Source organism: Aotus nancymaae, unplaced genomic scaffold, assembly GCF_030222135.1.
Source record: "Aotus nancymaae isolate 86718 unplaced genomic scaffold, 86718_ANA_hifiasm-v0.15.2.pri h1tg000027l, whole genome shotgun sequence".
NCBI classification, from domain to species: Eukaryota; Metazoa; Chordata; class Mammalia; order Primates; family Aotidae; genus Aotus; species Aotus nancymaae.
Window position 1 is genome coordinate 795,086 of NW_026988440.1, and position 16,116 is coordinate 811,201.

General features: G+C 41.5%; 1 protein-coding gene and 1 long non-coding RNA gene across 2 annotated transcripts in view; both read right to left on the bottom strand.

The window, feature by feature from the left end:
- The window catches only part of LOC135276615 (uncharacterized), a 100,523-nt gene that overhangs the window by 12,089 nt on the left and 72,318 nt on the right, over positions 1–16,116 (bottom strand). The window lies entirely within an intron of this gene.
- On the bottom strand, positions 5,045–5,755 carry LOC105728050 (E3 ubiquitin-protein ligase RNF34-like). The gene has a single exon (XM_064380656.1). It carries the CDS (start codon positions 5,753–5,755, stop codon positions 5,045–5,047), a length of 711 nt encoding a protein of 236 aa, XP_064236726.1.

The window sequence follows — 16,116 nt, forward strand, 5'->3', positions numbered from 1 at the left end:
AGTTTACCCATCTGACAAAGGGCCAATATCCAGAATTTACAAAGAACTAAAACAGATTTACAAGAAAAAAACAAACAAACCCATTCAAAAGTGGGTGAAGGATATGAAAATTCACTTTACAAAAGGAGACATATATGAGGTCAACAAACATATGAAAAAATGCTCATCATCACTGGTCATTAGAGAAATGCAAATCAAAACTACATTGAGATACCATCTCATGTCAGTTAGAATGGCGATCATTACAAAATATGGAGACAACAGATGCTGGAGAGGATGTGGAGAAATAGGAAGACTTTTACACTGTTGGCGGGAGTGTAAATTAGTTCAGCCATTGTGGAAGACAGTGTCATGATTCCTCAAGGACCTAGAAATAGAAATTCCATTTGATCCAGCAATCCCATTACTGGGTGTATACCCAAAGGATTATAAATCGTTCTACTATAAGGACACATGCACACGAATGTTCATTGCAACACTGTTTACAATAGCAAAGACCTGGAACCAATCCAAATGCCCATTGATGATAGGCTGGACAGGGAAAATGTGGCACATATACACCATGGAATATTATGCAGCCATCAAAAACGATGAGTTCATGTCCTTTGTAGGGACATGGATGAACCTGGAAACCATCATTCTCAGCAAACTGACACAAGAGCACAAAATCAAACACCACATGTTCTCACTCATAGGTGGATGTTGAACAATGAGAACACATGGACACAGGTAGGGGAGCATCACACACTGGGGCCTGTGCAGGGGAAATAGGGGAGGGACAGCAGGGGGATTGGCGAGCTGAGGAGAGATAACATGGGGAGAAATGCCAGATATAGGTGAAGAGGTGGAAGTGTGTACCTATGCAACAATCTTACATGTTCTTCACATGTACCCCAAAACCTAAAATGCAATAAAAAATAAAAAGGGAAGGAAGAAAGAAACAAACAAACCAAAAAGAAATGCTTGTGATTTCTCAACATCGATTTTGTATCCCGAGACTTTGTTGAAGTTTCTTATCAGTTTAAGGAGATTTTGGGCTGAGATGATGGGTTCTTCTAAATATACAATTATGTCATCTGCAAATAGAGACATTTTGACTTCCTCTTTTCCTAATTGAATACCTTTATTTCTTTTTCTTGCTTAATTGCTCTGGCTAGAACTTCCAATACTGCCTTGAATAGGAGTGGTGACAGAGCGCATCCTTGTCTAGTGCCACATTTCAAAGAGAATGCTTCCAGTTTTTGCCCATTCAGTATGATATTGGCTGTGGGTTTGTCATAAATAGCTTTTGCTATTTTCAGATACATTCCATCAATACCTAGTTTATTGAGAGTTTTTAGCATAAAGCGCTGTTGAATTTTGTCGAAGGCCTTCTCTGCATCTGTTAAGATAATCATGTGGTTTTTGTCTTTGGTTCTGTTTATGTGGTGGATTATGTTTATAGACTTGCGTATGTTGAACCTGCCTTGCATCCCCAGAATGAAGCCTACTTGATTGCAATGGATAAGCTTTTTGATATGCTGTTGCAGTTGGTTTGCTAGTATTTTATTGAAGATTTTTGCATCTATGTTCATCATGGATATTGGCCTGAAGTTTTCCTTTTTTGTTGGGTCTCTGCTGGGTTTTGGTATCAGGATGATGTTGGCCTCATAAAATGATTTGGAAAGGATTCCCTCTTTTTGGACTGTTTGGAAGAGTTTCATAAGGAATGGTACCAGCTCCTCTTTGTATGTTTGGTAGAATTCAGCTGTGAACCCCTCTCAACCTGGACTTTTTTTATTGGTAGGCCATTGCTGCCTCAACTTCAGCCCTTGTTATTTGTCTATTCAAGATTTCAACTTCTTCCTGGTTTAGGCTTGGGAGGATGCAAGTGTCCAGGAATTTATCCATTTCTTCCAGATTTACTGGTTTATGTGCATAGAGTTGTTTGTAGTAATCTCTGATTGTAGTTTGTATTTCTATGGAATCAGTGGTGATATCCCCTTTATTGTTTTTTATTGCATCTATGTGATTCTTCTCCCTTTTCTTTTTTATTAATCTGTCTAGTGGTCTGTGTATTTTGTTGACCTTTTCAAAAAACCAGCTCCTGCATTTATTGACTTTTTTGAAGGGTTTTTTTGTGTCTCTATCTCCTTCAGTTCTCCTCTGATCTTAGTTATTACTTGTCTTCTGCTAGGTTTTGAGTTTTTTTGATCTTGCTCCTCTAGCTCTTTCAATTTTGATGGTAGGGTGTCAATTTTAGATCTTTCCTCACTTCTCATGTGGGCATTTATTGCTATAAATTTCCCTCTAGACACTGCTTTAAATGTGTCCCTGAGATTCTGGTATGTTGTGTCTTCATTATCGTTGGTTTCAAAGAACATCTTTATTTCTGCCTTCATTTCATTGTTTATCCAGTCAACATTCAGGAGCCAGTTTTTCAGTTTCCATGAAGCTGTACAGTTCTGAGTTAGTTAATTCTGAGTTCTTATTTGATTGCCCTGTGGTCTGAGAGACTGCTATGATTTCTGTTCTTTTGCATTTGCTGAGGAGTGATTTACTTCCAATTATGTGGTCAATTTTAGAATAGGTGTGATGTGGTGCTGAGAAGAATGTATATTCTGTGGATTTGGGGTGGAGATTTCTGTAAATGCCTATTAGGTCCACTTAGTCCAGATCTGAGTTCAAGTCCTGTACATCCTTGTTAATTTTCAGTCTCATTGATCTGTCTAATATTGACAGTGGAGTGTTAAAGCCTCCCACTATTATTGTGTGGGAGTCTAAGTCTCTTTGTAGGTCATTAATAACTTGCTTTATGTACCTGGGTGCTCCTGTATTGAATGCCTATATGTTTAGGATCATTATTTCTTCTTGATGTATTGATCCTTTTACCATTATGTAATGCCCTTCTTTGTCTCTTTTGATCTTTGTTGGTTTAAAGTCCAGTTTATCAGAGACTAGAATTTCAACTCCTGCTTTTTTTTGATTTCCATTTTCTTGATAAATATTCCTGCATCCCTTTATTTTGAGCCTATGTGTGTCCTTGCATGTGAGATAGGTTTCCTGACTACAGCACATCAATGGGTCTTGACTTTTTATCCAATTTTCCAGTCTGTGCCTTTTGATTGGGCTGTTTAGCCCATTTACATTTAAAGTTAATGTTGTTATGTGTGAATTTGATCCTGCCATTTTGATGCTAGCTGGCTGTTTTGCCCATTAGCTGATGCATTTTTTTTCATTGTGTCAATTGTGTTTACATTTGGTACATTTTTGGACTGTCTGGTACTGGTTGTTTCTTTCCTTGTTTAGTGCTTCTTTCAGGAGCTCTTGTAAGTCAGGACTGGTGGTGACAAAATCTCTCAGCAATCACTCGTCCATAAAGGATTTTCTTTCTCTTTCGCTTATGAAGTTTAGTTTGGCTGGATATGAAATTCTGTGTTGAAAGTTCTTTTCTTTAAGGATGTTGAATATTGGCCCCCACTATCTTCTGGCTTGTAGGGTTTCTGCTGAGAGATCTGCTGTGAGTCTGATGGGCTTCCCTTTGTGGGTAACCCTATCTTTCTTTCTGGCTGCACGTAGCATTTTTTCCTTCATTTCAACCCTGGTGAACCTGACAATTATGTGCCTTGAGGTTGCTGTTTTCAAGGAGTATCTTTGTGGCGTTCTCTGTATTTCCTGGACTTGAATGGTGGACTGGTTTGCTAGGTTGGGGAAGTTCTCCTGGATAATAACCTGAAGAGTGTTTTCCAGCTTGGATTCATTCTCTCTGTCACATTCAGGTACACCTATCAAACATAGATTAGGTCTTTTCACATAATCCCATATTTCTTGGAGGCTTTGTTCATTTTTTTTCACTCTTTTTTCCCTATTCTTGCCTTTTTATTTCATTGAATTGATCTTCAATCTCTGATATTTTTTCTTCTGCTTGGTCAATTTGGCTAGTGAAACTTGTGTATGCTTCATGAAGTTCTCGTGCTGTGTTTTTCAGCTCCATCAAGTCATTTATATTCTTCTCTAAGCTGTTTATTCTAGTTAGCATCTCATCTAATCTTTTTTCTAGGTTCTTAGTTTCTTTGCATTGGGTTAGAACATGTTCTTTTAACTCTGAGAAGTTTGTTATTACCCAACTTCTGAAGCTTGTTTCCATCAATTTATCAGATTCATTCTCTATCCATCTTTGATCCCTAGCTGGTGAGGAGTTTTGATCCCTTGGAGGAGGAGAGGCATTCTGGATTTTGGTGATTTCATCCTTTTTACACTGGTTTCTTCCCATCTTAGTGGCATTTTTTTTTTCTTTTAAAACTAATTTTATTCCTAAAGTTAAAATCAGCTAGTGGGTAGCACTGAAAATACACCTTCACTATACAAAACAGTGTAAACTGATTACACATTAATAAAGAATTTAGCACACATACTTCTAATAAAAGAAGCTAGATGCAGCCCTTGCTTATAAAAAGCTATACTTGAACAAAAATGGACTTGTGTAGTCTAAGGCCCTGGCAGTCGACTATAGAATGTTGGTTGTTCCCAATTATGTTTAAATGCAGAAACAGCAACAATGTGGAAACTTACATTCATCAAATGTTAGCATTTAAAATATACATGACTAATAAAGTGAACATTCAGAGGAGCCCCTGCTCAGCATTTTCCATGTCGACCACTTGTGGACACTTATCTTATCCAAAGAAGACAGAAGTTTCAAACTTCTGAGTTTAAGTTAAAAATAGGATGAAGGGGAAATAAGAGAACAGGATAACTGTCCTCCAAAGACAGCAGTAGCTGATGCCCACATGGCACAAACAGGCTGACTTCAATGAGTGTTCATGGGATGTGTGATAAAGCCCAGCTGAGCCTGGGAAGCTCATGTGTCCACAGGCAGACAGGCTCATAGCATGGACCAAGGTTTCCACAACTCAGTATGGATCTTTCTGTCCCCACTTAGTAATGAAAATAATTTTTAAAAATAGTTTCAGCCTTTGAATAGTAACTTTCTAGTTCCTTCTGTGCATTGAAATGTTTGGGGTCAAGTTTGGGGGTGACTATCCTGTTGAGGGGAGCCTCAGTTTTAGGACCTGAACGCATGCACAGTTTGCACCACATGCTGCTGGCAGATGGGACACTCACTCATGTGCTTGCCACACTTGGTGCAGGTAACCATGTGCCCGTACTCCAGCAGGATACAGTCGATGACAGCCTCCATGCAGATGCAGCACAGGCTGTCATCTTCCTCAACTTGCAGCTGCAGCCGCTCGCCATAGGACTTTTGGTTTTCTTCATTCTCTTTGTATAACCGGTTTACTTTCCTTACCAGTTCCCATTTTTCACAACAGCCAGAATAGTTGACAAAATTCCAAGCTAGAATTTCCTTCAGCTGGTGCACGCTCATCCCTTCCACATCATCAAGGCTTGACAAGTCAGACAGCGAAGCTCTCACTCTCTCCTTGGAGAGCCCAGGGGTCTGAACAACCACGTTTTCTTCTTCTTCATTGTCATCCTCATCATCATTGTCATTATCATCTGTGTTTGCTGAAGTGATTTCACTCTGTACCTTCTTTCTAAAGACTGAAAATGAAAGTCCACAGGCTTTGCAAACTATGTTGGGCCCTTCTGTAGCTGCTGGTGGGTAGGTGGAAAAATCAGGGTTTGGTGTAAATCTGAATGGACTGGTGGCTCCTGCAAATCCTGACTGCTGGCCCCTGGCAGCTCCAGTTCCCATGACTTCATTCAGCAGCCCACAGCACGAAGCCTGCATAGATGTGGCACCCACCTTCCTCATGCTTGGGTTTTGTTTTCTTTTTTAAGAAAACACTCCCCAACCTTCATGGCCACAACTGCCTTGGCTTGGCCGGCTCTGCCAGGGAACTCAGCACCATAGCAGCTCCTCACACTGCTGAACTTCTTTTCTCTGGGCAGCGATTATGGCACCTCCCATCTAGTGGCTTTATCTCTCTGTGGTCTTTGTAGTTGGTGACTTTCAGATGGGGTCTCTGAATGGATGTTCTTTTTGTTGATGATGAAGTTATTTCTTTCTGTTTCTTAGTTTTCCTTCTAACAATCAGGACCCTTTTTTGAAAGACTGCTGGAGGTCCACTCCAGACCCTGCTTGCCTGGGGATAACCCACAGGGGCTGCAGAACAGTAAGGGTTGCTGCCAGTTTCTTCTTCTGTTATCTTCATCCCAGAAGGCTACCTGCCAGATGTCAGCCTGAGCTCTCCTTTATAAAGTGTCTCTTTGGGAATATGGGGGTCAGGGAGCTGCTTGAGGAGACAGTCTGTCCTGTATAGGAGCTCAAGTGCTGTGATGGGAGCTCCATTGTTCAGTGAAGAGATGCTGGGCAGGTACTTTTAAGTCTGCTGCAGCAGAACTCATAACCACCTCTTGTCCCAGGTGCTCTGTCCTAGGATGTTTGGCTTTATTTATAAATTCCTGTCATGCTGCTGCCTGTTTTCATAGCTGCCCTGCCCTGCACAGAGTAGTCTAGTCACAGTCTGCCAGCAGAGGCATTGCTGAACTGCTGCAGGCTCTGTCCAGCTGCTGTGTGAACTGCCTCAGTAGTGGCAGACTGCCTAGGTAGTGGTGGTTGCCCTTCCCCTGACTGAGCTGAACTGTCCCACCTCTAGCTGCACTTGCTGTGAAACTCTCAATCCAGAGCATTTCAGATTGCTTGTTTAGTGGGGGTGTTACCCACAGAGGCAGATTGCCTGGCTCCCTGTCTCTGCCCCCTCCCTTTCAGTTGAATGGGTGGCTCTGTCTCCCAGGCATTCCAGGCACCAGTTGAAATGGCTGCCCAAATTTGTGTGTTTCTATGTGCCAACCTAGCACTGGCTGAAACCACCATGCTGAAAACTTGTGGCACTTTTCAGCCTGGGAATCTGCTGGTCTGTGGGCTGTGAAAAGTTTTTCTGGAAATGCAGTGGGCACTCACTCTCTGCATTGTTCTTGCTGGGAACTGCACTATGGAACTGTTCCTATTTGGCCATCTTGGGTCCTCCCTTTCTAATATTTATATAATGATATTTATGTCTGTGTGTATGTATCCATACATGTATTAAGGAAAAACCTTTGTTTTCATATTTTCCTTATCATCTTGTAATAAAACAAAGAATGTGATAACAAGAGTTCCCTTTTATAAATGATTATTTACCTTTTATTAAACATGGTATTTAGGTTACAGTATATCAAAGAGAAGAGTGCATATCATACATTCAATTTGAATCTTTTTCTGAGGAAAGGGTCAGTGTGGTTTTAATTGGATGCAAGATAGTTGTATAATCTTTGCAAACATGACTTTATGGTTGCTTTTATTTGGAAACTAACTAACTATGGTTTAAGAAAACATTAATGGATGCCAAGTTCACAAGCATGGACTGGGATAATGGCTCTTATGTGTTAATTTCACTAAACCATAGTGCCTAGTTATTTAATCAAACACTAAATTTATATGTTGCTATGATGGTGTTTTGCAGTTGTGATTAAAATCTGATGTCAGTTGATTTTACAAAAAGGGAATCACCCTAAAAAATGTGAGTGACACTTTTTGAATCAGCTGAAGGCCTGGGCAAAATGTGAGGCTTCCCAGAAAAGAAAAATTCTGCCTCAAGGTGATAGCAGCAACTACAGTTTAGGGTTCCAGTCTGCCAAACTGGTCTACAAATTTTAGACTGAAGACGGCAACACTGAATTTCCAACCTGCCAGCCTGATAAGGTGTAATTTGTGACATCAGTAATGTAAAATGAGGGGTGGAAAAAGATATAAAAAAGCAGAGTTTTCATGTTAATTTCAATTCAAGACTGTTATAACTGTATTGTTTTATACAATATCATAGTAATGACAAAGAAAATATACATAAACTATACACAAAAGAAAATGAGAGGGCAATAAAAACATGCCACTAGAAAAAAATTGACTAAACACAAAGGAAGGTTGGAACTAAGGAGATGAGGGATGAAACAGCTACAAGACATGCATAAAACCAACATCACAATTACAGAAATAAATCCTTCCTTATCAGTAATTACTTTAAATGTAAAATGATTAAACTCCCCAATCAGAACTCAGAGGTTATCACAATGGATAGAATAAAAAGAATCTAATCATATCCTCACTACAAGATACTCACTGTGACTCTAAGGACACATAGGAGTTGAAATTTGAGGGATAGAAAAGGATATTCATGAAACTAATAACTAAGAATTTTTTATGATCTCTCATAGGGGTCTATGTGTTGGCTGGACTCAGATGATGGCATGGGAGATTTACATGGTTCAGGGATTGAAGTGGAGGGAAACAGATGCAAGCAAGGTGTTTAATACCAGTGTCCAGAACTGACACAACCAGGCTTCTGCCATATTTTGCAGATAGCAGATCTACTCATGTTAAAGAGGGTGGAGAGACCTTACCTCTTGATGAGGGAGTGGTGGGTCAAACTAAAAAAAACCAAGTGTGGTGAAAGATATTTTTGCAGCCATCTTTGAAAAATACATTCAATCTAAAACATCCCATCTGTCATAAAGGAATAACATCATCATGCCTTACACCTCAAGTCAAAGTCCTGTGATTTTATAGGTTGGAAAATATTGCTCAGAGTTGCAAAGAAAATAAGCACTTAAATGAAGATTTCTCAGCAAGGCAAATTTACTTCTGCAGAAGGGTGCTACTCACACTCTTGGTTGCTTAGAGTGCACACTGGACAAAGGAGAGCAGGGGTTTTTATCCCTAATGCAGTCACTACTTCTGTGTCCTTTCCCATTGGCTGGAATTGGACTGCACAATCTAAGTTGACCCCGATTGGATATTGTTTATCAATTTCCAAATAAGGGAGGTACAGGTTGGTTTCAAAAGTGGTGAAGAGAGACATGTTTAAGCATGTCCAGGCATGTCCAGAGATGGCAAAGGAAGGAAAGATTACTCACAGGGTCAGGAACAAAAAAGTAAGTAGAGAGACATATTTTTCTACAGATTGGGACTGGTGGGAAGAGTTGTTGACCAAGCAGATGATGAAGGTGAGAGATGAGGAGGTACAAGGATAAGGAACTTGCTTTGGAGAACAGAGAACAAAAAGGTAAATCTTTTGAAGAGGAACTATTTGTTCCTAACATACAGTATCCTGGGGAAGGATCATGCCTTAGGAAGTAGGTGTGAAATTGAAACTCTAAATAAGGTAATCATTTACAGCCACGATTTTACTTTATTTTGATAAAATTTTGTGTCATTTTTGGTAAAATAGGGGCTCACAAATCTCTCTTCAGGGATCTCTCCAGTGGTGGAGATGATATGCTTCCCTCCTCCACAGTTCTGTCTTACAGATAAGTGGATCTATGTCTCAGTTTCAATTCTTTAAAACACCAGAGACTTGGATGCATGCATGCCACAAAATGGTGAAAGAATGCTGTCTGTCACTTTCCCTTCTCTCACTCACTGCACTGTGAAAAAGAACCTGCTCTACCTTGACCTTTTGAAAGGGGAGGAGGATCACACTCCTGCACAACTTTCAAGCTTGCAGAGCTAAACCTACTGCCCAAACAGCATTGTTCATTGTAAAGACTAAACCCTACACCAAGAGCTCTCCCTTCATCCACCATGGCAGGGACTGAATCCCATGAAAAGGTCCAGAGAAATCCTGGCTCAAAAGGTCCATTGTCATGTCCCTTCCATCTAAATAAAGTCAACATATTCATCACAATATGGGATATTGATAAGGATATAAAAATAATTATCACAAAAAGTTGACACATACATTCTTTTTATATATCAACATTTTTTATTCTGCAAATATAAAGAAAAGAAGCCTGCACAGCATTAAAAGTTTTTCCCCTTGGAGAAAATCCTATTCCCAGTTGAAAAGGTGGGGCCAGAATCACTAGAATGGAGCAAGACTTTCAGGAATGACACAGCAGTAGGTCTTGGGGCAGCCAGAGTTAGGGAGGGCTCACATTCTGGGTGATACCAACTTTTGACTCTCTTTTTTTTTTGTTCTCATTGCAAGAACAAAATTTCACAGTGTCAAGAGACAGAGTCAAGCCCAAGAGATTTACTGCATTTTATTCTTTAGAAATTGCAAACTCAAGAATAATCCAGATTGTTATGGGCCAAATTCTATCCCTGCAAATTGAGAAGTTGATGTCCTAAACCCCAGTAACTGAGAAGGTGACTGCATTTGGAGAGATCTTTAAGGTGGTCATTAAGGTAAAATGAGATCATATGAGTGGGCCCAAATTCAATGTGGCTGGTGTCCTTATAAGAAAAGAAGACTAGGAAACAGACAGATAGAGAGGAATAACCATGTGAAGACCTAGGAAGAAGACATCTACAAGCCAAGGAAAGAAGCCTCAGAAGAAATGTGCACTGCCAACACCATCATCTGGGACTTCCAGCCTCCAGAACTGTGACACTGTGATACAATAAATTTATGTTTTTTTTTGTTGTTTGTTTTGTTTTGTTTTGCTGTTGTTTTTGAGACAAAGTCTTGCTCTGTCAAGCAGGCTGGAGTGCAATGGCGCAATCTTGGCTCAAGGCAACCTCCACCTCCCAGGATCAAGTGAGTCTCCTGCCTAAGCCTCCTGAGTAGCTGGGACTACAAACATGCACCACCACACTCAGCTAATTTTTGTATTTTTAGTGGAGATGGGGTTTCACCATGTTGGCCAAGATGATCTCAATCTCTTGCCTCGTGATCCACCCACGTCAGCCTCCTAAAGTGCTTGGATTACAGGCATGAGCCACCGTGTCTGGCAATTTCTGTTACTTAAGTCACCCAGTGTGTGGTAATTTGTTATGGCTTCCCTAACAAATTAAACCACATATATTATCCTGCCTAGTATCTGGATATGGAATTTTTCCAGGGTATGAATTATTTGGGTTTTCTAAGAATTTAATGAATCAACTAAAAATTGACAATCATAGGTGATAAAGGGTCATTTCCAAGCCACTTTGGGTCCCATGGTCACCACTCAAAAAAGTGGAGATGTCCCCATTTCTTTTCAGATTTTCTCAGAATGAAGCTTGTGGTTCCAATCTGATATATAATCACAAGCTGTATTTAAGTTTCTTAAGATGCTGAAGAGCAAGTTTTCCCCCTAGTTTTTTAGAAATTATGAGAAATAATTATTTTGTAATTGTTACTAAAGTAAAAGGGGATTTTTACTCAGGACTTTGTAAGTATTATATATTTTCTACCTGCTTTTAAGAGTCATGTTTCTTAAAATCCTAAAAGCTAATGACTTCACTTTCATGTTCTCTCTGCATTTACTCCTTGGTACTGGAGAGACCCTCACTGCATCTCAGTAAGGATGAGTTATGTTCTCATTTATTCTCACTAGAATGGATATGTTTATCCATGACTCACAGATGAATTAAAAAGCACCAGGATTTAAAACATTCTCCTGAGGTCACAGCCATTGAGTGGTGGAGCAGTGACAAGCACATGGAACCCTTGATCTAGTCCAGAACTCTGGGTGCCACCAGAATTGGAGAAGAATTGCAACCCTTGATTTTTATAACTTTGGATATTTTCTCTTTCTTTCTTTCTTTTTCTTCTTTCTTTCTTTTTCTTCCTTTCTTTTTTTCTTTTTTCTTGAGACAAGGTCTCACTCTATCACACAGGCTGGAGTATAGCAATACAATCTCAGCTGACTGTAACCTCCGCCTTCCAGATTCAAGTGATCCTCATGCCTCAGCCTCCTGAGTAGCTGGGACTACAGGTGAATGCCACCATGCCTGGCTAATTTGTGTACTTTTAGTAGAGATGGGGTTTTTCCATGTTGGCTAGGCTGGTCTTGAACTCCTGACCACAGGTAATCCTCCCATTTTAGCCTTCCAAAATGTTGGGATTACAGGTGTAATCCACCACATCCAACCATTTCATTATTTTCTTAACTAGATAAGGAAAATGCATGGTGAAAATAAAGTGCAAAAGCCCTAAGCCCTTGCCTTCACTTTACTGGGCTGGAGGATGGAGAGAGAGAGGCTGCCACTGATTCTTTAAATTTCAGCTCCCATTATTGGCCACTCAATTAAGGGCAGGAAGCTTACCTTCTGTACTTGAGGCATCAGGGCAAAGATGACAGAGTCCCATAACTACCATGAAAGAGAAAAGGTTCCCTCCTGCCTAATAAATCATGTACCAGTTTTCTCATTGCATGTGCTTTCCTGCACACATAACTATTTATCCTTACTTCAAGTACCAGCTGCCACAGGGCAAATATAGCAACAGCAGAAAGGAATTGCTACTGAGCCTGATGCCCTGGTGGAAGTTCTGAATGGAGACTTTATTTCACACTTGGTGCCTCTGAGTCAGTGCAGAGTTTTGCCTGACTCCCCTCTGGCTCCAATTTGATCAAGGTCTATATACTCTGGGACCTCTCCAGCTCCTCATCAGACATGACAAAGAATTCCATGTCCAACTCCTGAGGTCCCTGATGGCAGTGAGAGGCAGCTCCTAATGGAGGAGAGATTTGAGGAGACCAAAGCCTCATAGACTTCATTACTGTTGGGCCACTTGGCTTCAGTTCCCTGACAACAATGGATCCATGGGCCTGAATACACCTCTGACATTCATGTTTTTTTGGGGGGGCTTCCACAAGTGAGATGGAGGGAAAGGACACAGGGATTCAAAATCTCTGACTACCCAGTGACCTCCCCTCACTTCCACTCAGAGGCAACATGGCCATTTCACTAAATCCCTGAGAACGTGGTCAATATAAGTAATGGAGAGAGTTTCATGAAAGGGTGGCTGGTGCCTTCTAGACCCTTTGTCTACATCTGCTGGGTTTTCTATAACATGAAATGTCCCAGAGACAGTCAAATTCTAATCTTGGATCCTCAAAGCAAAATATGTGAGGCTTTTAGCCATGGTCAAAGGAACAAGGGCTTTGAGAGACCAAGAAACCTTCTAAATATTGGGATGCTTTACTACTGAATCCTGAACCATGAATCCTGAATCCTGGAAGTCAGTTTCTGGCCAGGGAGGCCAGAATCATTATATCTGGTCTGCCTCTGTGAGGCCTCTTGTCCCTCTGCCTTTCACATCTTTCTACTCTCATTAATCCCAAAATAGATAGGAACATACTGCCTTCATTGATGCCTTTTGATATAAATTTCAGTGGCAATTGATTGAATTAATAAATGAAAGCATTAATAAAAGATGAGATTTAAAGAATGGCAGTTAACATGGGTTTAGAGTGAATAAATGGATCAAGTAATGAATTTTGAGAAAATGCATGTAAAATTTATCTTAATTCCCATTGGTAATATTAACTTGACTGTGGAATTAACAAATGATTCTAAAATAAAACAAAAAAGTGCAATCACAAATGTGTGAATGCACAGAAGTGTGAATGAAAGGCAATGCACACAAGAAAAAAGGTGTGCACATGAAGAAATTCTTCATTCCAGGGTGTTTTGTTTTTCTTTCTTTTTTAAAACTGAAAAGTAATATCACCAAAATTAAAAGCAAAAGGGTGGCTTTGCAGACAATGAGACACATTTGTAGAAAGAGAGCATTGGAGATTAGGAAACTTGCTTATCCTGAACCTATTTTTAACTTTGAAAATTGTTGCTGGATCTCTCACAGGAAGATGCTGACTGAGATTCCCATTAAACTTTCTCTATCCATGAGAATCCTGCTGTATATGACTCAATATGACTCAGCCTCTGACTCTCCTCAGAGCAGCCATCAGCACTCATGAACCCTTACTCAGGACCTAATGGGAAAGTCACCTTGAGATTCTGGGCCCAGGGCTTCTACCAGCAGAGATTATGCTGATTTGACTGTGAAAATGAGAGGACCAAAGTTAGATCCAGGATGCATCCCTTATACTGAGGTGGGTAAAAATGGGTATACAGTGGGAATCCCTTCACAGAAGTGGCACAATGGAAGCTGCTCTGGACCCTGTGGTAGGGTCAGGATTTTCACCTAAAGGTCAGCCCCTTTCATTCTCTTCTCAGAACCACCTTCCAAGCTCATCCTAACCATCATGGGAACCATTGCTGGCTTAGCATTACTTCCTGCTCTGGTCTTGGTGTTGTGATGTGCAAGAAGTTCTCAGGTATGGAAGAGGCTGGAGAGATGGCTTTGCCCCTTCTCACCTGTAGGGATCCCACTGTTTTGTGGGAGACTTGCTGAGTCCCTTCTCCCTGTTCCTGCTGGAACTGGGGATGGTGAACCCAGTCAAGCCACAAGCCCTGAGAGGGAGCCAGGCAGACTGACAAGGAGGGCACTGCCTGTCAAGTGCCCAATGGCCCCGATCAGAAGAGGTGAAGGGTGAGAGAGGAGGCTGCTGGGAACTAGAAGCTTGGCAGCCAGGAAGGCTGAGAAAGTGCAGGCTGACAGTAGAGGCTAGAGGCTGGAGACCCTGGGAGTCAGCTGTGCTGCTTTCTCTGAGCCCTAGGTGCAAGGGAGGGTCCTTTACACCAGGGAGCTTCAGGTCTCATGGTCATTTCCGGGCTCTGTACCCCCTTGATCCTCCATGAGGATTTTAAACATCAGGATAAGTTATCCAGGACCCCAGGAATCTGATTCTCACATAACCTAAATTACTTTTAATAAAAATATCATCCTTCTATTTTGTTTATTTCTTACAAGACATAAAATATTAAACCAAACTTTTGTGCAGTATTAACTAATATGTAGGTACCAGGTGTGTGTGAACAGATCCTCCTAGTTATTTATATGGAGGAAGGTAGGGGTCCAGCCCCATTCACAGATGAGAACAGCAGGATAACAACACTCAGGATCATGATACTGGATGCCCTGAACCCTGAAGGAAAGAACTTTGCTGCAAACAAACATCCAGGAGACTGCAGGGTCCTCCACTGTCTTTTCCTCCTGTCCTGGGTCCTGGGTTTATTGGTTTAATTTCCTAATCTCAGCTAGTAGCAATATATTAACCAGGTATTCATTGACCTTTGGGCCTCCCTCTACCATGGCACCTAACAGGGTCTTCTCTCCTCATAAGAACATCAGGAGGGGTCTACTCTATAAAAACCAGCAAGGAAGGGGCAGTGGGGGCAGCTCATCTCTAACCCCTGGAATAGAGAGGATGGAGCCATGGTCCTGTTCCTCACCCATCCCATGGTCCTGTCTCAAATACAGTCTACTCCTGCAGGCTCTGCTGGGTCCTCTTTATTATCATTCTCCAGGTGGTGACAGGGTCCCTGACACTGATGTGGTGTTCACAGCTTCCTGAAATGTGATCCTTTGGGCCCAATGTCAATAGGAGTTGACTGGGGAGCAGCTTTGTGCTGTAGGGGATCTCTGAATTTGAAGGTAGGGGATGGCGATGGGCAGCCCATAATGCTCAGGGTGTTGAGGCTGAGAGTGGTTGAGCTGAATCTGGTCATTACAGTGTTCTCCACAGTTTGAGAGCTGCCTTGTGCAGACCAGCAAGACACAGATTGTTCTCAGCTCCCTTGTCTCTGGATCCTGACTTCTCTTCCCCCAGCTGTGCAGCTGATGAACTGTGCCTCCTCCCAAGCATAGCACAGGGAGGATGTAGGGAGAGGGACCCATTCCTCTAATACTTCAGAACCCCTTCCACATAATCTCACTATCCAGGCCTGGGATCCCTGTCCCTGGATCAACCTTCCTTTTCTGGAAATGAGAGGGTTACTGTGTTTCCCTCCCAGATCTTCCCTGTGACTCACTCACTCTAAATGGATGTCTTACTCTATAAGTTATTGTTCTCACATACTTTCCTTGAAGCTGTGCTAAGGTATTACAAACTATCTTTTTTTTTTTTTTTTGAGACAGAGGTTTGCTCTTCTTTCCCTAATTGGGGTGCAATGGCAGATCTCGGCTCACCACAACCTCTGCCTCCCAGGTTCAAGCAATTCTCCTGCCTCATCCTTCCAAGTATGTGGGATTACAGGCACACACCATCAAGCCTGGTTAATTTTGTATTTTTAGTAGACACGAGGTTTCTCCATGTTGGTCAGGCTGGTCTCGAACTCCCGACCTCAGGTTATCTGCCCACCTGGGCCTCCCAAAGTGCTGGGATTACAGATATGAGCCATTGTGCTCAGCCAGATATTACAAACTATTAAGAGAACATGGGGGTCACGCACAGTGCTCATGCCTGTAATCTCAGCACTTTCGGAGGCTGAGGTGGGCAGATCATCTGAGGTCAGGAGTTGGAGAT

Coding starts and splice junctions, on each gene's coding strand:
- LOC105728050 (XM_064380656.1), bottom strand. CDS start 5,755: ATGAGGAAGGTGGGTGCCACATCTATGCAGGCTTCGTGCTGTGGGCTG.